The following is a 26,065-nucleotide window of genomic DNA, read 5'->3' on the forward strand; positions in this document are numbered from 1 at the left end:
CACTGGGAAGAGGTAGCATTGTGGCTGGGTTCAAAACATTGCAACGTTTCAGAATGATATTTGGAGCAAAAAGTGTTAACTCATACCCTGTTAAACGTGCACTGGCCAGGTGCTGGGTCTGAGTTTTGTTTAATGGCACATCCACAGCGTGTGGTACCATAACTGTGAAATTTTGACCTAGAACGTATATTTCAGATTGTTTGACTGCAACAGTGGCGGCTGCTATTCCTCCCCCCACGGGATTGTGTTAAAACCGATAGACCACAGCCATCTTTCTCATGGACGAACAAAAAGAAATCCTTAGAATAATCGGGGTTACCCAAAGCCGGTGCATTGCATAAAGCATTTTTTAGATGTTGGAGCGCATGCTCACTCATCTGTCCAAGGGAGTGGGCTACTAATAGTCTTAGATGTTAGAGCAATCAAAGGTTTTGCAATTAAAGAGAAATTGGGTATCCACTGCCTGCAAAAGGAAGTCATACCTATAAAGGCACAAACATCAGATTGGGTCCGGGGGCGGTTCGTTTTCTATACCAAATCAATTCTTTGTGGGTGCAGTCTTCTACCCCCATTTGACAGGAGGTGACCTAAATAGGCAACCTCCTGTTGACAATATTGCATTTTAGATAAGGACACTTTGTCTTAGGAGTGCTCAATGATGTAGCAAATTAACTGTTTCCTTACAACCTTCTTCTGTATCTGAGACAATTCATAGATCATCAATGTATTGGAGTAATACAGAGCCTTTTGAGGGGGTAAAAAGATCTTATTGTTTTTTCAAAGCTTGACTATATATACTAGGGCTTTCTGTATACCCTTGAGGAGCACGTGTACATTTTAGGAAACGCCCTTGGAATAAAAATGAAAAAAGGTATTGACTTCCTTTAGCAATGGGCACACTAGAAATGCATGTTCGAGGCATATGAGCTGCAGATCACACACTAGCATTAGATCGCCATCTGGTGTTGGGCTGGGACGCTTGCACCTTGTTGTTGTCTTGGAAGAAGTCTTTGTAGTCACAAGATAGGTGACTCCTCCCTTGGACGATAGTGCACATGGGCATCGACTCCATCCTTAAATTGTTTTTTTCCGCCATTGCGTTCGGATGCAACTTTTGCGCTCCGGTTCGAAACTTCCATTTCAAACTATTTCGACGCGCAAAACTTTCTCAAACTTCGGATTGACTTCGAACATAGATATCTTTGACGTGCCTTTCATCGGCAGGATTCTAGTCGTCGACGCGAAGCGCTGGGCCTATCGACGCCGTAAGGCCTGCGGCTCATGGAAAGGACGCCATTCAAGAAATGCCCCAAGTGTGGTGCAAAGTTCCCGCTCAGTGACCATCATAAGGTCTGAAACCTGTGCCTCTCGCCAGAACACGACGAGTCCAGCTGTCCAGCCTGCGCATCCTTTCGATCGAAGAAGACCATTTGAGATCGAAGGGCTCGACGACACATCATGGCGCAGAGATCAGCTCCGGAACTAGAGGACATCTTCGACGAAGGCCCGAATGTCCCAGAAGAAGATTCAGAGAATCTCGAAATCGTGTCTGAGGCAGAAGACTCAGACGACCCCATACTACTGCCGCTACCCCAACCCCACCACCAAAACAAAAGGCACTGGTCAAGACTTCGCCTGTTGGCACCAGTCGTGACCGAAAACACACTTCAGAGGGCCCCGCCTCCGTGCCTGGCTCCGAAGAAAAAAAGACATGCCTTCCAGTAGCTCGGGACCGAGCAAACCGCATATAATTGTCCCACGGGCGCCTTCGGCACGGAAGCCAAAGGAACACTGCTCCGAAATCGGTTCCGACTCCTTCCACGTCAAAAGACAAACAGGCCCCGAAAACCTCGAGACCCGTGGATAAACCGGCTTCGAACGCTTCTAAGCTTAAAGATCCTGCCTCGGCTCCGAAACCGAAATCCTCGGAACCGAAAGACAAGCCTAAGGATTCTACCACGCCTCCTAAGGCCAAATAGCATAAAACTCAACAACAGCCCCGCTCGGAACCGAAAAAATCAACACCGAAAGCGGTAATTGAGGAAGAGGAACTTTTTCATCCGGATCCTATCGATCCTAAGCAGAAAAAGATCTATATTAATCCTAAAACAGGACATGTCACAGCTGTACCATGCAAGAAGAGAAAGTTAGACACCTCACATGCCCCTCCAGTGCCTGTGAAGAAGGACTCTGCTACATCACCTATGCCTCCTTTTCCTATACTTCCTTCTAACCCCCTTCCTCTCCCTAAATCTGTTACACCACCTCTGCCTGTAACTTCTCCAACACATACACCACCACAGGATCATGATGATGACAATGACTTAGGGGCGGGGGAAGACCCTGAGCCATTCACAGATCCAGACGACCGACCACAAGATGATTGGGATTACACTGTCCCAATAGATCTACCAGACCTCCCAAGCCTCCAACCATACCCCTCAAAACCTTCTCCCCCAGACGATAATATTGGTTCTGGACAATTGCTTAATAGGGCTGCAGTTTTTCACGGTGTGAAAATGCACTCAGACACAGCAGAGGAGGACTTCCTTTTAGACACATTTGAACAGTCCCAAAAAACAGTGCAAATATTACCAATGATTAAAGGAGTCTTTAAGCATGCCCCTGACGTGTTCAAAGATCCCGTACGTGCCAGGATTCTTAATCCTAGGATAGATAAAAAATATAGACCTGCTACTGAAGACCCTGCTTACATTAAGGGACAACTGCCTTTGGATTCTGTAGTAGTTACCAACGCTAGAAAGCGTGCCAACTCACAAACCTCCGGGGATGCACCACCCCCAGATAAGGAATCCAAATTACTGGACGCATCTGGCAAGAGTAGCTGCGCAGGCCGCCAATCACTGGGGCATAGCTAACATGCAAGCACTGCTGGCTAGATATGATAGGGCCCACTATGACCAACTGGAAACCCTATTACAGCATTTGCCTGACCAATAGAAAACTCAGGCAAATGATCTCATCCAAGAGGACAAACTAATATCAAACACTTCAATTAAATGCACCCTTGACGCAGCAGACACTGCCTCTAGATCCATCAATACCAGTGTACTGCTCAGACAACAAGCCTGGCTGCGCATTTCAGGCTTTAAGCAAGAGGTCCAGACAACCATCCTGAACCAGCCGTTCAACCAAGAACAACTATTTGGACCAGCTGTAGACACTACTCTTGAAAAAAAAAAAGAAGAAGGACACAGAGACTGCTAAGTCCATGGGAGCGTTACAGTCTCCGCAAACACCTCGCTCCTTTTACAGAGGAGCCTCTAAGAAGATGGGCACAGACACCTCATCTTCCTTTAAAACTACTACACAAACATCCCCCAATAGAGGATATTTTAGAGGTGGATACAGAGGAAATAACAAAGGGAGAGGCCAAGGTAACAACAACACTCGCACCTCCCCTAGTACAAAACAGTGACTTCCCTCTGCTCCCCCCAGACCATTCCACTCTGGTCGGGGGAAGATTATCACAGTTCCTACCTGTCTGGAATTCCATCACAACAGACAAGTGGGTAAGACAGATTATCCAGTATGGTTACTGCCTGGAACTTAGATACCTCCCCACACATATCACCCAAGCAGCGTCCCATGTCCACAGATCATTTCACGCTCTTAAAACAAGAAATTCTCTCACTGCTTCAAAAGCAGGCAATAGAGCCTGTTCCTTTACCATATCAAGGAACAGGGGTTTACTTGCTGTATTTCCTAATACCCAAAAAGGACAGGACTCGAAGACCAATACTCAACCTCAGACCCCTCAATCTGTATATACACTCGGATCATTTTCACATGATCACTCTCCAACAAGTGCTCTCACTGTTGCAACAAGGTGACTTCCTTGCCACACTAGATCTCAAGGACGCTTACTTCCACATTCCCATACATCCTGCTCACAGGAAGTATCTAAGGTTTGTAGTGGACGGACAACACTATCAGTTCAAAGTCCTTCCGTTCAGAGTCGCCACCGCACCCATTGTATTCACCAAATGTATTGCGGTGGTAGCAGCACATTTGAGAAGACAACAGATCCATCTGTTCCCATATCTGGACGACTGGCTAATAAAACCCAAGTCATTCGACCAATGTGTTCAACACACTCGCCAAACCATCCAAACATTACACAACTTGGAGTTCACAGTCAACTATAACAAAGTCTCATCTCCGGCCCTCTCATATACACCAATATCTAGGGGCCACAATAAACACTTCCACACCTCTGGCATATCCCAGTCCAGCCAGGATAGCCAGTATACAAACCCTCATCCCAAAATTTCAGGCCCAACACTCTTCCAGCCAGAGGGTTCATGCAACTCATAGGCATGATGGCATCTTGCATCTTTATTGTACCTTATGCAAGACTTCAAATGCGTCCCTTACAGGAATGTCTAGCACATCAGTGGAATCTGGCTCAAGGACAACTTACAGATCTGGTGTTGGTAGACAGCTGCACACATCGCTCTCTGCAGTGGTGGAACACAACAAACTTGTCCAGAGGGTGGCCATTCCTTGAACCTGTTCCACAGATAGTGCTCACAACAGACGCATTACTCACAGGATGGAGAGCCCATCTCCTCGGGCATACAACTCAAGGCAAATGGACTACTCAACAAAAAGTGCTCCACATCAATCACCTGGAACATCTACAAAACAAAGCTGTCCTGATCCGGATGGACAACATGACAGCCATGTATTACATACAAAAACAGGGAGGCACACATTCTCTGCAGCTGTCCCAGCTCGCACAGAACATTTGGAGACGGGCCATCCGACAAAATATATACCTACTTGCGGAACACCTTCCAGGAGTTCACAATCGGATTGCGGATTTGTTAAGTCGACAAACACAACAGATTCACGAATGGGAACTACAACCCCAAGTTCTTCTACCATTTTTCCAAATGTGGGGCCAACCAGACATAGATCTGTTCGCCACACACAAACGCAAAATGCCCAACCTTCGCCGCCATGTTTCCACACCCATTGTCCAAGGGCAATGCGATATGGATGAACTGGTCAGGCAGATTTGCATACGCTTTTCCGCCTCTCCCACTGATTCCACTAGTGGTACGCAAGCTCCAGCAACAGTCTCTCAAACTAATCCTAGTAGCTCCCATATGGGCAAGCCAACCGTGGTTCACAACACTATTGGAACTCGCACTAGTTCCACACCAAAAACAACGCCCGTCCCCATCCTTGTTAACACAGAACCATGGAGAGATCAGACAACCAGATCCAGGTCAGTTGAATCTGGCGATCTGGCTCCTGAAGTCCTAGAGTTCGGTTACCTTAACCTACCACCAGACTGTATGAACATCATTAAAGAAGCCAGACGCCCTACTACTAGAGCTTGCTATGCTGCAAAATGGAAAAGATTTGCCATTTTACTGCACTAACAACCATATTGATCCACTGGATGCCTCCATCCAGAATATCATTTGCTACTTACTACACTTGCAAAGATGTAATCTAGCATATTCATCCATACGTTTACATGTAGCAGCACTTGCTGCTTATTTTCAAAACGGAACACTTTTCACTTTTTAGAGTCCCTGCAATTAAAGCCTTTATGGAGGGACTGAAAAGAATCATTCCTCCCAGGTTGCCCCCCTCTCCAATATGGAATCTAAATATTGTACTTACTAGGCTAATGGGAACCCCATTTGAACCTCTACATAAATGCGAATTGCAGTTCCTCACATGGAAAGTCGCTTTCCTTATTGCAATCACCTCTTAGAGTAAGTGAGATCCAGGCTTTAACCATACAAGAATCATTCTTACAAATACATCGTAACAAGGTGGTTCTCAGAACAAATCCAAAATTCCTTCCTACAGTCATCTCTCCATTTCATCTTAACCAATCGGTGGAGTTACCAGTGTTTTTTCAAAACCCAGACTCCTTGGCAGAGAGAGCTCTATACACCCTAGATGTAAAAAGAGCCCTACTTTATTACATTGACAGAACTAAATCCTTTCGCAAGACAAAACAATTGTTCGTAACTTTCTCCCCACCGCATAAAGGTAACCCCCATCTCCAAAGCTGGGATTGCAAGGTGGATCGTTAAATGTATCCAAATATGCTACCAAAAAGCTAAACGCACATTAACAATTCCCCCTAGAGCGCATTCCACAAGCAAACTAGGGGCCTCCATGGCATTCTTAGGGAACAGTCCCCTAGAAGACATCTGTAAGGCAGCAACATGGTCTACAACACACACCTTCACAAAACACTATTGTGTTGACGTGCAAGCCAAGCAACAAGCTACTGTGGGCCAAGCTGTTCTTAAAACTCTTTCAAACTACTGCAACCGATACAGGTGACCACCGCTAGGGGAGATACTGCTGTACAGTCTATGCTAGTGTGTGATCTGCAGCTCGTATGCCTCGAACGGAAAATGCTACTTACCAGTATGCATCTGTTCTTGGCATGTAGAGCTGCAGATCCACACACGCCCACCCACCTCCCCGGGACTTGTATCTGTTCCAGTTCTATCTTACTTAGATATACACACATGGACATCTTTTTCTTTCTACTAACTCCATTTCCCATTATGGCGAAAAACAATCTAAGGATGGAGTCTGTCCATGCGCACTATCGTCCAAGGGAGGAGTCGCACATCTCGTGACTACAAAGACTTCTTCCAAGACAACAACAAGGTGCAAGCATCCGAGCCCAACACCAGATGGCGATCTAATGCTAGCATGTGGATCTGCAGCTCTACATGCCAAGAACAGATGCATACTGGTAAGTGGCATTTTCCTTTTTAATCAAGCACAGTAAAATATTTGGCTGAAGACGGAATCATGGTAAAAATAGAATTCATGTCATGAACAGGATATTGGGGTACTACAATTTTATTTATAGCTCGAAGATCAATCACTAATCTATATTTATGAGGGATTCACTCTATATTTGTTTTAGGAACAGGAAGTATAGGACTATTACATGGGCTGCCTTCTGTTTCTTTTATTATACCCTTATGTATTAAATCAGAGTTAACCTCTTTGAAACCTTCCTCTCCCTCCCAGGACGTTTTGTATTGAGGAATGCGGGTAAGGGAAAACCTTTTTTTAACAGTGATTACTATGAAATCTATGTCCATTTTACCAAGATCATTATCTCCTGATACCCAGACAGTTTTATCAATTGCCTGTAATTCAGGTGGTAGGTGAGTTACATCTGTCATTGTAAAACATTTGCTAAAATTATCAGAAGGTATTGATATAAAGACACCATCAGGCGCACAATAAATGTAAGCATTCAGCCTTTTCAATAGGTCCAGACCTAATAAGTTCTCTGCAAAATTTTTAGTAAGCACAAATGACACGGAGGTGGTGAAGGGACCTATGGGGATACCTGAGAATCCCACTGATGGATTCATTCTGCCGGAGAGGTGAGCCCCTGGAAATTGGTGATGCGCCACAGAGGTGCGAGTGGCACCTGTATCAACAAGGAAGTCGCATACTTCCTCTTCTATATCCATGGTGACATATGGACCTACTTGAATAACTGGAATCATGACCCTATTCCCACCCTTTCCATTGCTGTCCTATTGTGAATGCAATTCTGACCTCTGTTGTCATTCTGACGCCTATTTGTGCCACTTCTACCTGTACCACTGGCAACTGAACTACCTCTTCGTCTTGCCACAGTTGCTTGGCCCTGTAGGCTAGGGCATTCATCCTTCCAGTGACCCTCTCGAAAGCAATAGGCACACTGATCTTTGCCTAATCCTGCTGTGTGTTGCTGCGCAAGAGCTGATGAGGTCCTGCCAACCACACGTCCACCTCCCCTCACATTTCCCATACCCCTTTGTCTTCCCCTGTCTGGGAATGCTTGCGGTAGCAAAACCTTTGTTTTAATTCTTTCAGTTTCTTATTATTCTTTACTTTATTTATTTTCTGGTAATTCACATAATATGTAGCCATTACCAAAAGATCTGCAGGTTCTTTAGTTGGCCAGGTGCTCTCAGATACTCTCCTAATTCTTCCATCAAATTATTCACAAATTAGTCAGCAAACATTCTTTTCCCCGTGATAGTTGCCAAATCCTGACCACTATGAACCTTTAATATTCCCTCCATCCTAGTGAAATAGTCTGAGACTTCTTCTGTAGGTTTTTGTTTACAAGCTGCTATTTTTTCCCAATTTACATCTTCCCTTGGTATCATTCGTAGCAGTTTCGCAATAATAAGATCAGGTAAATCCAGTATAAGTAGATCTGGTCTATCTCCTAGTCTTCTGTATGTGTCAAGATTTTCAAAATGTACCCAAGCATGTCCAAAGTGTGCTACATCATCATGTCTTCATATTCCATTCCATATTTCTCTGGGGAGTAAGGCATCAAAAAATAGATCCAAGTCCTTGAATGTCATTGCACATAATTTAGTGGCTGATTCTAAGGCTTCGTAAAACCCCTTTGGGTTTTTCCTAAAGTCTGGCAAATCTTTCTTTATTGCCATCAATTCATACCTACTCCACAGAGTATGAACAAATTGTGGAATGGGGGTCTAAACAGTAACACCAACAGCAGTAGGGGGCGCAGGGGGTGTATTTCTCTCGTTGGATATTTCCCATTCATTTTTTGATATTTTCTTCTAACCTTAACACCCCAATGCAAACAAGTTTTCAACAGCCCATGGGACATCAGAGGAAGGGATCATGTGACCTTGCGCATCATGCCACAATTGTAACACCTTGTGGGGTATTTGTATGACATCATGTCCACCAGTCCTCTATCCTTTCAGTCATATATTGAATAAGCATGTTTTGCTGAAATACATCAAAGCTATTTACAGTTGGCATAACGGTATTCATGGTGGCATTATTTGTGTCATCCATCCATCTATGGGCTATCCTTTTTAACTCTTCTGGATCAGCTCTCCGTGATCCATATCTAGTATTAGGTCTGGCCCTCCAATTCCAACTCCTATCTCTCAAATTACCACTGTGCTTGTGAACCAAATGTGGGGTACCTGCAGGCGTATTTCCAGCAGATTGGGATGCATAAGGAGTTTGTCCAGTCACTAGCCTTGGTAAAAATGTACCTGAGGGGTAGTCAACATATTTGGTGCAGGTATTGTGTGTCCTGCTTGTGACTGCTTTTGAACAGCAGACCAATTAAGTATTGGTCTGGGTCGGACAGGCAGTTGCTGACCTGGTAATGAAGCCGGAAGGATTGGTACATTTAAAATGGGTACTAGAGGTGTATGTCCTTGCTAACCCATCTGTAGTGGTACATTTTGTGCCTGTGCAGCAGTTGTGTTAACCTGTGTGACATATGGTGGGGGATTCTCCAATAGTCTCTCTAAAACCTCAGTCTCTCTAAAACCTCATCCTTGTCCACATGTTCTTTCCCTTGTATCACAGATGTCTTGTTAGTGGTCATTCTAAACTCTGTCCATACATTCAATACTTTGTTTGTTTTAATTGATCATATGCTTTGGCTTTCTGCAACACTCCCATTTTCTGTTCTCATTCCTTCTCTTTTTGTTCTTTAGTTACTAACATTGTAGCATGATTTTCCCATTTATTAAAACTGTCCCACATTGCTTGTCTGACTTTTTTCTCAAACAAACATTGCTGCAAATATTGAATTTTATCTAGTTCAAATGAACCGTCCAGAGGCCATCTCAAATCCCTTAGTATATCGATGCCATAGTCTGTTCCACAAGTTCACACCTGTCCATATTTTGTCATCATCTTCCATCAACTGGGACTGGTTGGGACTCATCCGGGCGTGGACTCATGAAATAGCAACAACAACACTGTGAAATATATTTTAGTTTGCTCATTGAGCCTTAAAGTCCAATATCATCTTAATGTGAACTAACCAATACAATCAATACAGGCCTATTTATCAGGTCCAACCTGAAACCCAACCAATATAATGCAATAAAATTCTCAATACCAATAATTGATCAATAATTAAAAACGGCTGTTAAAAAATATCTCAGAAAAATCTCACCAGGATTGTTCTGAAGACGTCCGACTCTGTACTCTGCAATTCAGCCACTTTTCGCTTGACCAGTTTGGAACCACTGCCGGCGAGATCCTGTTGCCGAAGGACAGCAGTTCGGGACTTCAGATGGCAGCTGCGAGAAACTAGTCTCATTGGCAGGGGCCCCAGCGATCCATCCGCCTCGGGTCGTGTCACCTCAGCCACAGACATAAATGCTGTTGGATTTCCCACGTAGAGGCCCCACGCTGAGCACCAATTGAGAAAACACACCTCTTGTCCCTTTTAAATCAAAAGGAGTACAGGGAGTCTGAGATGAAACATTTGGTTTATTCAAGCTTGAACGAATGCAAGACCAACAAGGAAAAAGCTATTCCGTGTAGGTAATGAATGACCACACAGAATTTTCCTTTCATATTTATACTATACTTTAAACAATTCTGCCTACACCCCTTTACTTCCGTCCCCCTAGTTAATTGGAAAATTCCTTCCAGTTATACATACATAAAGAATTGCTTACCACACTACATTTTCAAGTTAAGTGATCACAAGCCATTTCTTAATTGCAAATTGAATGGAAAAAGACTAGCGTGACTTTCCATCTCAGAGAAACACAAATGATTAGAAAGTGTAATTATTCTAACAGCCACTCAGTACTTTTCCAAGGACATGGAGAGGAAAAAATAAAAGAATGTACAATGTCAGAAGTGCATGAAAAACTCCTTAAACAACGGTGCACAAAGTCAGGTGGATTTTAAAACAAATGTCTGCACTCATGTTCATATGATATATAACCTTTTCCTCATGTTTTTCAGATTTGGTGTGTCTTGAGGGCAGAAACTTAAATATTGGTCTAACTTACGTATTGCTTTAGGGAAGTCAGCCATACAGAGGGAGCGCAGAAGGGGCAAAACACTACCTGTTTAAGGCTGTTTTCTTTTATGGTTTTCCCTACTAGAATCTGATAAAATGCTTAACTATAATATTACTACTACTTACCATAATGTTTTTAGTTTTGTCCTCATAACTGCATTTCTTCATTAGTCTTCATGCTTGTGCATTGTATATGGTGCTACATTTAGCACAAAAGCCACAAGGATGTGTTAGTATCAACTGCTTTTCCTTGACCCCCAGTTTTCAAGTGTTGTAACAAGCATTCATCAAATAATTTGCCACAGGCATTAAGCCATGCAATTAGTCAATAGCTACTAAAGTGGGTGGGTTCTAAGACCTTTTTATAAATACGGATAATTAGACCCCTTGCCTGGAAGGAGGAATTGTCCACTTTACAGTATAGTCTGAAAATAATTTGTAGAAGAGCTGTACTCTTAAGTGCAGGGAGACTGGTAGACCATGATTGTTATCCCATAAGATCCTTCAGCCTTAGATAGTTAAACCTAAATTGCATTTTTAATTTCATGTACTCGTACATTCCAAGAAAAATGGTTTCTTGAAAATTAGACAGTTATTCAGTGCAGAGTAGAATTCTAGAATCCTTGAAATTATATGTAGAAAAATCAGACCACTGTTGTGATTAACTGACCGGTACAGGGTATTTTATAGAGGCAGTTCAAGGTAACTGTGCTACAACTCGCCAAAAGTTATATTGTTCTTTGATATAGTCTGTCTGTATTGCCAATTTCTCAATGTCATTGATTCAACAGCATTAATATTTCCAATGATGTAATTTGGCTTCTCCATTAGTACATTTCTTGCATACCCAATAATTTCTCTTTGTTGCACCTTTAATGTGAGCGTATTTGTAACATTTTCTTTTAACACACATATTCAGGGTCTGTATTCGCTAAATAGTTAACACAACTTGACAGAAACCAAGGTAAATTAACTTCAGTCTTGGCTGTAAAGTTCGCCCAACTGGTTTGACATGTGTGAAAACTAATGCTTGGGTAATGCCAGCTGTATTATTAATGGCTTAGTCACTTCAGTGTTAAAGACCTGATCTACTAATTCCTAGCTGCGGCAGGGTGATCCGTAGCTGCCTTTTTGGTTTCAGATACCATATAGGAAGGCTCATGTGATCCCATGCATGAAGATGCTGATCCCACAGTATCATTAAACTTATCGCTTCTTGCCTACCTCTTTTTTCGGCCTGAAAAGTAGAAGGAAGTGGCAATTGAAGGCATAATGAATTCCATTGTGTTTCCCCCCAAAAAGTATCTTAGTGTTTTCAAAAAGCAGTCAAAGGTGAAATGGATTCCATAGCTGCCCAGTCTGAGTGGGATGATCCACGTGATGACATCTTGATTCGGTTTTGAGATTCCGTGTTAGGTTAGTGTTAACTGTTCTTCGGAGGATCCTGCACTGTTGTTAAAAACTGGGTCATCATTTTTAGATGTCGTACGTAATTGTCCTGGCAGTTCTAACATTTGATTGGGTCTTCTTATTTTCTTATAGGTGTCGACCGACTAGATAAAGACCTGACAATTGGCCAAATGCAAGGTATGCCTCTTTCATTGTTCGATTATTTGCTGTTTCGTTCTTCCTTTTTGCTGCTCTTCCTTAAGTTCAGACTATCGCTTTGAAACCAATCTAAGCTAATGCTGCACAGTATATTTACACTGCTTGCTTTCCAGACCATCCCCTCCTGGTTTCATTTAAATGTTTATTTTGACCGTATTTGACAATTTAATTGAGCCACATGAAAAACCAAAATAAAATCACACTCAAAACCTTTGAAAAAGGACTTTAACTGGATTTATACTGAAGTGTTGTCTCCTAGGCTGGAGGGTAACATTGCCTTTAAATTTTGCTTTCTACCTGTACCTGAACATTTAGAACGCTATGGAATATATAGGGCTGTGGATAAGGATCAGGGTAATCTAGTAGTTGTTACTCTGCAGAGAGATGCCTCAGTCTGCATGGCATAGGGTACTTAAAATAATAAAATGCGATGGGGACGAGAGCACACAGGCAGGATGTGCTTGACTAACAGAGCCTCTTATGGTTTCTGTGTGCACCACTGCCAATGTCCTTTCCCAAATAGGAAAGGTGAGAGGGGAGCTAAGGCTGATATGGTGCACCTGAGAACTTGGAGAAGATGACAAAGTGAAGACAAGGGTGCACAAGCTGGAGATGGGCACCTCACACCATACTCTTGCCTGTACAAACCCTTCTTATGAAAGTTTACTTGTACCGCCCTCCCTCATGCCCGTTGCACCTCAGTTCTCTTTTAGAATACTCCTTTAAATCTCCCATACCATGCTGCTTTCTGTACTACACTTATTTCCGTACTGCCCTCTTCCCCCGATGCAGCCTTGCTCCCAATACCACCATCCTGTTGGCCCTATACCCTTCTGCTACTTGCTTCTTGTTTGCACCACCTCCCACATTCTGTGTTTCACCAACTATACAATTTGTGGGACATTCCATTCCATTCTATACAATTCTGCTATTTGTTAGACCCTCCTACTGGCTGATACTGCTTTTATGTCCTACTCTCTGTACCACCATTCCACCTATATCACTGACCCCCACTCTTGCATTCCCCTCCCCTCCCCCCCCCCCCCCCCCTGTGCATTTCTTGCATTATCGCTTTTCGATGTTCTTGCTTGGAATCGTAGTTTTCGGTTCCACCTATTGTAGCTCTTTGGAGCCAGTTTATACCCGACTGAATTATATTAGGAGTTTTGCCTACAGGTTTCAACTGCATCTTTGCAACCAATGCATGACCTCAGTAAGCTTTCTTAGTCCTAATCTAACTTGGGACTTGCAGATTACTATCTGTACACAGCAGCAGGCACATTAACCACAGTAGGAAGGTGAAATCTGACTGCATGGTTGCCCCCACTTTTTTCCTGGTGTTTTGCTGGTTTTCGACTTAGGTTTGCTGGGATCCTTCTATTCAGGGCCCCAGCCTATCTGCTTTCCCCTTTAAATTGATTAACAGTACTTTAGGTACACTCCAGATTGGGTTCTGGGGTACCCTTATAAGTCCCTAGTACATAGTATACTATGTACCCACGGCATAGGTACCCTAGAGGCCTGCCAGGGGCTGCAGCATGTATTATGCCACCCCTGGGAAGCCTTCCAAAGTGACACCACAGGTCTGCTACTGCAGCCTCGGTAAGGTGGTGCATGCACCCCTTACTGAGATATAGGTTTACTATACCTCTTTATATCACTGCACATGTAAACTTATCAGTCACCCCTATGGCAGGCCTTAACAATCCTGAAGGCAGGGTGCTGGGTTTCATGTGAGAGGGTGCCCATGCATGAGCAGAGTCCCTCTGCAGCTATCGGAACCTTTATTCCTGGGTTGTTTGTGATGCAGCCAAACCATATACTCTTAAGTGCATTATAACCAATCGGTAAATGCTAACTTTGACACCAAACATGACATGTTTCCATGCAGCCAATTTAAACACCTTGGAATCATACCCCCACACCAGTAACTGGTGTGGGAGTATGATCCCACCCTTCTAGAGGGAGAGACATGAGAGCACCGGTATTCCCGGTACCAGCTAACAGAACCCTGGCATCACAAAATGGATGCTGCCAGCCACAGACACGAGTCTGCCCTCCTGCTGTAGGACGAAACTCCAGCAGGGGAGGCCTGGACAATAGGTTTCCTGTCACAGGGAGGAGTCACCACCTCCCAGACAGGCTTTAGTGTATTGGGTGGGTGCACTCCAAGAGTGCTTCGAAGTCTGCACTGGGGGCACATTTGGTGTCCCTGTGCATAGTCCAGCTCAAAACGGTTGCAGGGGCTACCAACCCCTGCTCTGGCACGAAACTGGACAAAGGAAATGGGTGTAGCCACCCCTCTTTAAGGACCCACCTATGGAAGGGTCAGGAGAGTTTGTCCCACCCCTTCCTTGGGCATAAGATAGGAACCCCTGGCTACAGGGCTTTAGATTACACCTGGACGAAACTCTGATACAGAATCCTGGAACTTCGACGATCTACAAGGTGCTAGATGACTGAAGAATCTCCCTTGGACTAAAGGAGTTACTCCCCTGCAAGGCAGGCACCGAAGACACATCTGACCGGTTTGCATCTCCGAAGCTCCTGCCGGACTCTGAAGAATTTGCAACACAGGAGGTGGGTTCCCAGACTTCCCAGACGCTGACCCGAGCTCCCAACAAAGTTGAGACCCGTAGCCCTCGTGGGGACCGTGGAACCCCTGGATACCGTGCACATTTGCAAGTGCATATGCTTCTCGTCGATCCTGGAGGCTGTGCTTTGGGCTACTTGTAGTCCACACCTGAGCAGTGTCTCCACCGAAGATTACTGGCCTACACTCAGTGTCCTGTGGGCTGGAATTGTGTAATTCCTCTTGAGGTCCCTTCGCGATCCCTGGTCCGTCGACTGGTGGGTTCCTGTGAAGGCCACTCTAGCTTTAATTGGGCTTACCTTGTTGCTCCAGACGTGCCCTGACTCTCCATCACTTGGGGAGTCCACAGGTTCTTGCTGGTCCGCACCAAAGCATCTTTTCGCTTCCTGCGTGGGTTGCTGTTGCCAAGGCTTGTTGGGTTCAATCCGAGCACCGACACTGCAGCACTCGACATCCTTCGCGGGACAGCTCGAATCCAGCTCCTGGTCGTCGTCGACGCCTCTTGGTCCTCGTGGCTGCAGAGTCAAGCTTCACCTCTTTGCACCTGAAACACCCGACATCGGTGGGCATATTTGTCTGTCGTGCCCCTGGTCACTGGCAAGTGACCCAGACTCTGTCCCGTCTGCTTTTAGGTTCTTCTGATCTTCGATCCAGGCTTTGGTCACACTGGACACTTTTCTTCTTCCCGGCAGCAGCACTTTGCAGCAGATCCCCATTGAAATAAACGACTATTCCCGACACCTTTTGACACCTATGCACCCAGCTTCCCTGGATGAGGTTACTCAGTACTCCGGTGCTACCGTGGGTGCTGGCCCTATAACCCCCCAAGTACAAAGGGGTCTGCTCAAAGTCCTCTCCTAAGTGTCCTTAACTTCTAAAATTCCAACCGCGACTTTCCCATAGAATAGTACGGGGCTCGCGCCTGTGTTCTCACACTGCACGAGTCTCCCGTGGGTCTCCTGTGTTACTACCTTGGGTGGTTCCTTGGGGCTCCAGGTATTCTACGTGCTCTAGAATTGGGTCTAGTCAAATTGTGGTGGTTATACCACTTTCTTAATATATGGTTTGGTCCGCCCCTGGGGCCCATTTTATATTGTGCTATTAGAACTGTATTATTGTGTATCTTGGACTCTAATCTCATAAAGAGATTAGTAGTGAGTGTTTAGAAATAAATACATATATTTTATATATAACTTGTGTGGATCGCCTTTCATTTAGTCATTCAAGAGGTTATAATCTGGTAAACCAAGCTACTTTTCACTCCTTCAAGACTTAGCCGGAAGACTGCTCTCCATAGCTACCACTAGGATAGCTTTCAATAAAGGTTGTCTTTAAACCTATCATCAATAAGGGTTGTTTGGACTGGTTCAAGGTGCCCAGTATAACTAGTGGACAGCATATACGAGGCCAACTTCTCACAACCACCCAAGACGTTTTACCAGTATTCGATTTTGGGACATCCAATCCTACCAGATGGACACTCCTTTCTGCAACGGCTGGTTAAACCTAGGGTGTTATCTGATCAGCTGATACACTTGGTGTGCAACTGTAAGGGATTAATGCTCCTGCAGAGGCACAGATAGGAGCCTGACCAGAAATTAAGGCACATCGTGCTCCAGGGCTACTTTTAATTTCGACCCATACTCCGTGGACAAAATAGTACACATTTAATATCTCCACGAGAGGATGAAGGCTAGGTCTTCAACTTGACAAGTCTAATGCCAGACTGTCTGTCAATCACACACAATTTATTTATTTTCAAGTAATAAATAATTTTATAGAAATATTGAATTTTCACATATTAAAAAAAAAAAAAGAAAAAAAAAAAAACTTTCACATGTAAAATGCAATGTAAAATCTTTGAGATCAATACATAATTTTCACTATTTGGCATCTGGCCCTAATTGCCTTTTTTCCAGATAAAAGATGGCTTTTCCAATATAGCAGTATTAAATCTTACATCTTTGATCACGGTGTTAATACTAATCATTACAAACAAATGTGTATAGTGCTTTATTACTAGACAATGCAAAAAGTGCAGCTTTTTCAAAACCCTAAATTGCTTCTTTGCTTACAAAAACAGCTTTTCCTAAGAGATCTTGCAATTGTAATGTCCAAACTATTAATTGCAAATAAAGTGCTCAGTGCCTGAGTTCTTGATAAAACTTCACACCTTTTTAGGTCTCGCATAGGCAGCGCATGCTCTGCCTCTACGAGGCATTAAGTAATCTGTATACTTGGGCGAAACTCCACCTCTTGCCGGTAGTTTCTCTTGCCGCTTGCCATTCGTTGACTGTGGCATTTATTTTGTTAGTGGACTTATGGTTGGCTTGCGGTCCAATGCGGCACTTCCTTTTTGCTTCCGTTCGGCCTTAAGCAGCAGCGACCAACTACAGTTTTGTTCCGCTGCTCGACGTGATCTATTCGTGTAGGGACTACTTCCTTGTTTGTCCCATGATGCAGTCTCTGCTGGGAATCCTGTCTCACCTAGATCTCCACCCGGGGAGCAGCGCTTGTGCTGACGCTGCTCCCACTACACCCGAGAAGACCTCCTGCGGCTGTTCCGCAGCTCCTGGGCGGCACATGACCAGCAGCTTTCCCCGCTCTGCCTGTGCGGCGAGATACTCCTCCATAATGCCTTACCACCTGGACCTGGGGAGCAGCGCTTGTGCTGACGCTGCTGCCACTACACCCGAGAAGACCTCCTGCCGCTGCCCTGCGGCTGTTCCGCAGCTCTTGGGCGGCGCGAGACCAGTGGCTTCCCCCGCACTGCCTGTGCGGCAAGATACTCCTCCATAATGCCTCCGGGATCGGACTTTGAGCTGGCCACTCCGTGAAGCACATACGGTTCAGGTATTTGGGGGGGCTGGGGTCATTAAATGTCTGCGGTGGCGGTGCACTTCAGCGGGACCTAGTTTTAGTTAGGAGGCGTGCTGAAGCAGCTTTTGCAATTTTCAATGCGAGGCTCTATAAAGAAAAATAACTTGCTTTCCTTTTCAGGCAGCAAAGCCTGTCCTTTCTCCATATCTACTGACATCCCTGGATGCTGGTAGGAGGGACTTATTACCGGCCGTTGCTTCTACTTGTCCGGCCAGTTCTGCGCTGCCGGTGATGGGGGAGTAAGAGGGGTCGCAAAGCGCGAGGGGGAGCCCCAACCCCTGCTTAGCTCCCTGCCCTTGCGGCTAGGCTGGTGGCCAGAGAGCCAGCTCCCCGGCTGAGCAGACACCAGCCTCCCACCTTGCAGCCTGAGCCGGCCTCCAAACACCGCATGTGGTGAAAGCAAGGGGGTCTCACTTTAATTAAATTCACCATAATATCCCTCGATTCGCAACACGAGGCTGGTCTTATCTACAGAAGACATGTACATGTACCTGATCCATTCCAACATTGGTTGGTTAGCTAGAGTCTGAAAAAAGGGAGTGTGTGAAAAGGAATGCTTAGCTGCTCTTCTGAGTCTCTCTGACCCTAAAAGTCAGAAACCCAAAGGTTTCGTTTTCTTTTTTTTTTTTTTTTACATAGTGACATTATGGCTCATGGATGAGCTTGGGTGCCTTTTGTTCGCCCAACACATTGCATCACCAGACATGGGAATGGGGATTCGGTGTGGGAGGGGCTGCCTGATACCAAAAACGAGTACTCCATGAAGCAAGCTTCACTCCCATACAGAACAGGTATTTGCAACAGTTCGAGCTATTGGCATTCAAAATAACAATGCCTTGTATTTATAAAATTTAAAAACCTGCAAGCTATGTAACCACGCAGTTACTACTTGGAGTCCTTGCTAAAGAAAAGAAAGCCTGCCACTACAAAAGGGGCAGTCACTGCCAGCTTTGCATCTCTTAAGCAACAACTATAATTACAAAATGCATATGTATGCACACCTTGCAGGTTTTCAAAACACATAAATTAAAAGCATTGTCATTACAATGACAATAGCGCTCAACATCTTGCAAATGAAATAAGTATCACATTTACATGAGTTTATGCTATTGGCATTGTAAATGCATTATATTTATGTTTAAAAAAAAATAACATTAATAAAAGGCATTATCATTTACAATGCCAATAGCTCAAACTCGTCTTAATGCAATGCAATAGGTCTGGCATTTACAAGAGTTTAAGCTATTGGCATTGTAAATGACGATGCCTTTTATTTATGTTTTAAAAAAGAAAAACAAAAAAAGCATTGTCATTACAATGTCAATAGCTCAAAATAATGTAAATGCGAGACCTATTGCATTGCAAATGCATTGCAAATGTAGCAGAGTTGGTACTGATAGGATATCAACAAGCCTTTACAATGCAATAGGTCTTGCATTTATGCGAGTTTAAGCTATTGCCATTGTAAATGACAAAGCCTTTTATTTGTTTTAAATTCGAAAAGAAAAATAAAAGGCATTTTTATTTGCAATGTCAATGCTCAAAGTAGCGTAAATTTTCAAAACCAACACATAGATAAAAGGTTTGTCATTTACAATGCCAATTGCTCAAAAATGTTTGACTGCTGTCACTGTCCTTTGTAAATGGTGGCTTTTGATTGGTCAATAGGCTTAGTAGTCCCTCCTTAGTACTGCCTTTTCTCTTCTTGCAACCTCCCATGAGGACACCCCTGTTACATGTGGTGTTACTCGGTATGTTTTAATTACAGCCTCGTAGCACTAATTTCTTAAATGGTTCTCCTGCAACGCTTTTTTTTTTATTAAACCAGCGCGGCACGCCTCAGCTTGAATAATGGCGGCTGTGGTTGGGATCGCCGAACGCAGTTGCAAGCCTTTTTTTCTGTTTATTTACTTTTTTTTGCAATAGTGGCACACGCTCTTTAGCTTTAAACATCTTTAGCTAAAGCGTGAGTGCAGCGATTGCTTCAAAAGTAAAGAAAATAAAAAAAAACCTTTGGTCTTTTTCTTTACTTTTGAAGCAGTCGCAGCATCTGTCCTTTAGCTTAAAATGTTGAAAGCTAAAGCGTGAGTGCCGCGATTAATTTGCTATGCAATAGGCCTCGCATTACTGAGAGTTTGAGCTATGGGCGGTGCATTATTATTAGCAACGCCAATAGCTTAAACTTTCAGTAATGCAAGACCTAGTGCATTGCAAATGCTTGTTAAAAATAGGGCGTGGCTGGACTGAAAGCACTTACACGCACTACAGTACTAAACTGAGGCGCCTGGTCAGCTGCCGTAGGTGACACATATACACGCATGCCTACATGACACCTAACAGTAGGTGATCACGCAAGCAGCTGTCATTGAGAAAACCCGTAAGAATCCAAGTAGGGGAGCTGATAGGGTGCTCAGAGTTTGTTTTATAGAGCCAGTTATGTTTTTAGTTGTCCCCATACAGTCACTGCCAGTCATCACACGCCATGAGACAAGTAATAGCAATACACTATAGCGCTAAAAGACATTAAGCACAATGGAATTAAGGGAAATTCATGAACGCTTGCATAGGTACATTAGCACATCATAAGCATATATTGCCTGTTACACTTAGGAAACGCTTACTCTACTAATCCGCGCAGTACTGAAGTCATTGGATTATATGTTATACAACAAATGCTTTTCCCATGAGATGTGTTGTATTTATGGTAATCTGTTGATAATATTGAAAACCTAATAAAAAAAAATGGCGTAGTTTGTTTTCTTTTTTTCTTTAAAATACAAGAAACAAATCTGTTAGATTTCACTCCAAGGCCATAGCACAATAACCTTTATTCTGATGAATTCTCTTCCAAAGCACGGGGATTCTCCAAATGGGTTAAATTAACATATGAATCTGAAATATTTAGTTTCTAAAAATCTTTTCCAGAATTTCTCCCAAATTCTCAATTGAGTGCATTTCAGATTTTTGGGACAGCAAATAATTTGTATCTTCCAATAAAGTAACCACTTTCGCTGTTTCACTAAGATGAGTTTTAACCTTTGCTAGTAGGATTTGCTTTGGCTACATAAAATACTTCAAACTTAAATAGGAATTGGTAACATATTTAACTATGTGACATGAAAGTTAGTCTGGATGATTCTGATCATCCCTCACACTTTAGCAGAAAATGCTGTTCGAGGCATATGAGCTGTAGATCGCATCATTTTGCATAGATCGCCATCTGGTGTTGGGCTCGGATGTTTGCACTTTGTTATTGTAGAAGTATTTGTAGTCACAAGATAGGTGACTCCTCCTTTGGTTAGTAGTGCGCATGGGCATCGACTCCATCTCCAGATTGTTTTTTTCCGCCATCGGGTTCGGATATGATTTGCTGCGCTCCGGGTCGGTGTCATTTTCGATTCCCCTTCAACGTGCAAAGCTCTCACCGTTCGACGGCACTGTTTCGATTGCGATCTCCCTCGATGTGTATCCAAAAACCAACAAACTCTTCGAGTCCAGTCATTGGCGCGGGCCGTTGGGCCAATTGACGCCATCAACCAGCATATGGAAAGGACTCAACTTAAAAAATGCAAGTGTGTGGCTAAATACACACTCACACTCACACTCACACTCTCTCTCTCTCTCTCTCTCTCTTTCTCTTTCTCTTTCTCTTTCTCTTTCTCTTTCTCTTTCTCTTTCTCTTTCTCTTTCTCTTTCTCTTTCTCTTTCTCTTTCTCTTTCTCTTTCTCTTTCTCTTCTTTCAGGTCCAAGAAAACTATACGTGATCGCTGGGCTCGACGTCACAAAATGTCTAGATCAACCGTTTCAGTGCCGGACAACATCTTCGATATAGGCCCTGACGATCCAGAGACAGGAGATGAACAAGCCAGCTTTGCCGAAGCCGATGATTCGGACTCAGAAGACCACACGATTACTCCAGGTCAACGGAGCGCGAGTACTGACATCGACGCCCCTGCCCCGAAAAAATACAAGGCACCGGTAACACCTTCACATTCGGGTCTGGGTCGACACCGTGACCGTACTTAAGAAGCCCCGACTCCGGGCCCGTCTCCGAAGTCCACAAAGCCCTCAGGCAGCACGGGATCGAGCCAGCCAGATCACGGTACCGAGAAATCATCTTTGGCACCGGAACACAAACCCAAAGTACCGTCGACACCAGACTCTTCGGCATCGAAACAAAAAACCAAGGTACTGTCGATACCAGACTCTTCGGCACTGAAACAGTCAACCCAAGGCTTCCGATCCGAAAAAAAAATTACAGATCTTCGGAGTCAAACTCCGCCTAAGCAAAAGGAGACAAAAAACCCTCCTAAAGCTAAAGACGACAAGCCAAAACACCACTCTGAGCCGAAGTCCTCGGCGCCGAAAAAAGATAGTGGGTCAAAAGAACTTTTTCATCCAGATCCACCGGATCCTAAGCAAAAAATCACTCCATATCGACCCTATTACTGGTCAGGTCACCTCTATACCACCCAAGAAGAGGAAACTAGACACCTCAGAAACACCTGAGATACCCTTAAAGAAAAAAGACTCAGCCGCTTCACCGATGAGGCCTTTTTCTCCACCTCCACAGCTTCCAACCATAGTACTCTCTCCAGCACACTCTTCACTGCCTACTCTCTCACCTGCACCACAAGATGATGATGAGGATATAGGGGTGGGGATGAGGACATAGACACACCGCATGGTATCGATGATACTGACGATGACACCCACAGTATCCCACCCCAGGACTCTTGGGATGATTATAATGTCCCAGATGTACCTGAGCCAGATGTATATCCCTCTAGGCCATTCCCTCCAGACAACAACATAGGGTTTGCGCAACTAATAAATAGAGCTGCACAATACCATGGGGTTCAACTCCACTCAGACCCTTTGGAGGAAGATTTTTTTATTGGAGACCTTCTCGCAGCCTCAAATATCAACAAATACTTTCCCTATGCTGAAAGGGATGATTAAACATGCCCCTGAGGTTTTTAAAGATCCTGTCAGGGCTAGAGTGCCCAATCCTAGAACTGCCAAAAAATATAAAGCAGTGCTAAGTGATCCAGCTTACATTAAGGGTCTGCTCCCTCTGGATTCACTAGTAGTGGCAAATGCCCATAAATGCGCAAATTCCCAAGCCACAGGTGATGCCCCTATTCCAGACAAAGAATCGAAACTATTGGACTCATCCGGTAAAAGATTTGCGTCACAGGCGGCAAATATTTGGCGTATTGCTAACTCACAAGCTTTACTAGCAAGGTATGATAGGGCTCACTATGATGAGCTTGAAAAGCTCATGCAACATCTCCCAGATCAATATAAGACCAAAGCAAATTATCTCGTACGAGAGGGAAAGTTAATCACAAATACCTCCATTAAATGTGCCATGGATGCAGTAGATACAGCATCTCGCACAATGCAGACATGCGTGGTTACGCATATCTGGATTTAAGCAAGAGGTGCAGTCTACCATCCTCAATCAACCTTTAGATCAAGAACACTTGTTTGGACCTACTGTGGACACCTCTTTAGAAAAGATGAAAAAGGACACACACCGCCAAATCTATGGGGGCAAGCAACAACTAGTACAACTTATAAAGCCCCACTCAAACTTCCCCTAACAAAGATTATTTTAGAGGGACTTACAGAGGGAAAGGACGTGGTTCTAACACCTGCAACTCTCCCACCGCAAAACAGTGACTTCCCTCCACTACCCCCAGACCGCTCCACTCCGGGCAGGGGAAGACCTTCACGGTTCCTACCTGTCTGGAATTCCATCACCACAGACAGGTGGGTGGGACAAATTATCCAGTATGGTTACTGCCTGGAACTCACTTCTACCCCCCCCCCCCCGCACATACCTCACAGACAACATCATATGTCCACAGAACATCTCGCGCTCCTCAAGCACGAGGTTCTCTCTCTTGCAAAAGCATGCAATTCACCTACATCAGCAAGGTACAGGGTTTACTCCCTTTATTTCCTCATTCCAGAAAAGGACGGCACTCTCAGGACAATCTTGGACCTCAGATCGTTAAACCTGTACATACAATCTGACCACTTCCACATGGTCACTCTACAACAGGTCCTCCCACTGCTCCAACAAGGCGACTTCCTTACCACTCTAGATCTCAAGGACACCTACTTCCACATTCCTATTCACCCTGCTCACAGGACATACCTACGGTTTGTAGTGGACGGGAAATATTACCAGTTCAAAGTACTCCCATTCGGAGTCACAACAGCACCCAGGGTCTTCATTAGATGTCTCGCGGTGGTGGCAGCCCACTTTTGAAGACCACGCATTCATGTGTTTCCTTACCTAGACGACTGGCTCATAAAAGCCAAGTCACGCAGCGATTGTGTTCAACAAACACACAACATAATCCAGCTGCAACACAATTTAGGATTCACAATAAACATCACCAAATCACATCTCCAACCGTCCCACACCCAACCGTACCTAGGTGCAACAATAGATACTACCAAAGCCCTTGCATACCCCAATCCAGCAAGAATAGCCAGTATGCAAGCTCTCCTAACAAAATTTCAACTGCAACACTCACTACCAGCTCGAGTGTTCATGCAGCTAATAGGGATGATGGCCTCTTGCATCTTATTTGTCCCTTACGCAAGACTCCAGATGCGTCCATTACAGGAATGTCTAGCACAACAGTGGAACCAAGCTCAAGGTCAACTTACAGATCTAGTGTTGGTGGACAGCCGCACATATCGCTCTCTGCAATGGTGAAACGCACAAAATCTTTCTAAAGGGCAGCCGGTCTTAGACCCGGTTCCATAAATAGTGTTAACAGCGAACGTATCGCTCACCGGCTGGGGAGCTCATCTCTTAAACCATACCATTCAGGGTATGTGGACCCCCTCAACAAAAACTCCTCCACATCAATCACCTGGAATTACAGTCCATATTTCTTGTTCTAAAATCATTTCAGAAACCTCTCGTAGGCAAAGCTGTCCTCGTCCGGACGAACAACATGACAGCAATGTACTATATACAAAAACAGGGGGGTGGGGGTGGGGGGGGCACACTCTGCAGCTTTCACGCATAGCAGAAAGCATATGGAGATGGGCGATGCCTCAAAAAATATGCCTCTCATCAGAGCATCTACCTGGGATACACAATCGGATTGCGGATCTGCTCGGTCGTCAACAACAGCAGATTCACGAATGGGAACTTCATCCGCAAGTTCTTCATCCGTTTTTTCAAATGTGGGGCCACCCAGACATAGATCTGTTTGCCACACATTTAAACACAAAATGCCCAAGCTTCGCCTCCAGGTATCCACACCCATTGTCCAAAGGCAATGCGATATGGATGCACTGTTCAGGCAGATTTGCGTACGCTTTTCCGCCTCTCCCGCTCATTCCGTTACTGGTGCGCAAGCTCAAACAGTCTCTCACAATGATCCTGGTTGCTCCAACATGGGCACGACAACCATGGTTCACAACACAGCTGGAACTCAGTAGTTCCACACCAAAAGTTGCATCTTTCCCCAAAGCTTCTCACACAGAGCCATAGAGAGATAAGACATCCGGATGCAGCTCAACTGAACCTAGCGATCTGGCTCCTGAAGTCTTAGAGTTTGGTTACCACAATCTCCCACCGGACTGCATGAACGTCATTAAAGAAGCAAGATGTCCTACCTCTAGAGCATGCGATGCAGCTAAATGGAAAAGATTAGTAGTTTACTGTAATAACACAATCAATCCACTAGATGCTTCAACTCAAAACATTATCTGTTATCTCCTGCATCTACAAAGATGTAATCTGGCATACACATCCATACGATTACATCTTGCTGCTATAGCAGCTTACTTACAAAACAGACAACACTTGTCATTGTTTAGGGTACCTCCCATCAAAGCATTTATGGAAGGCCTTGAAAGTCCCCCATTTGAACCTTTACATAAATGTGAGTTACAATTCCTCACATGGAAAGTAGCTTTCCTTGTGGCCATCACATCTCTCAGAAGACTGAGTGAACTCCAGGCAATAACCATACAAGAACCATTTTTGCAAATGCATCACAACACCGTGGTTCTTAGGACAAACCCTAAATTCTTACCTAAAGTAGTTTCGGCTTTTCACCTTAACCAGTCTGTTGAGCTCCCAGTCTTTTTTCCTC

General features: G+C 44.3%; 1 protein-coding gene across 1 annotated transcript in view; it reads left to right on the top strand.

Annotated features, from left to right (window-relative positions):
* The window catches only part of PPME1 (protein phosphatase methylesterase 1), a 252,908-nt gene that overhangs the window by 202,543 nt on the left and 24,300 nt on the right, over positions 1-26,065 (top strand). Inside the window, exon 11 of the mRNA XM_085623336.1 lies at positions 12,392-12,436. Within this exon, the coding sequence (XP_085479462.1) occupies positions 12,392-12,436 (45 nt within the window). The remainder of the gene's footprint in view (positions 1-12,391; positions 12,437-26,065) is intronic.

The sequence above is a fragment of the Triturus cristatus genome, chromosome 8 (assembly GCF_964204655.1).
Source record: "Triturus cristatus chromosome 8, aTriCri1.1, whole genome shotgun sequence".
Lineage (NCBI taxonomy): Eukaryota > Metazoa > Chordata > Amphibia > Caudata > Salamandridae > Triturus > Triturus cristatus.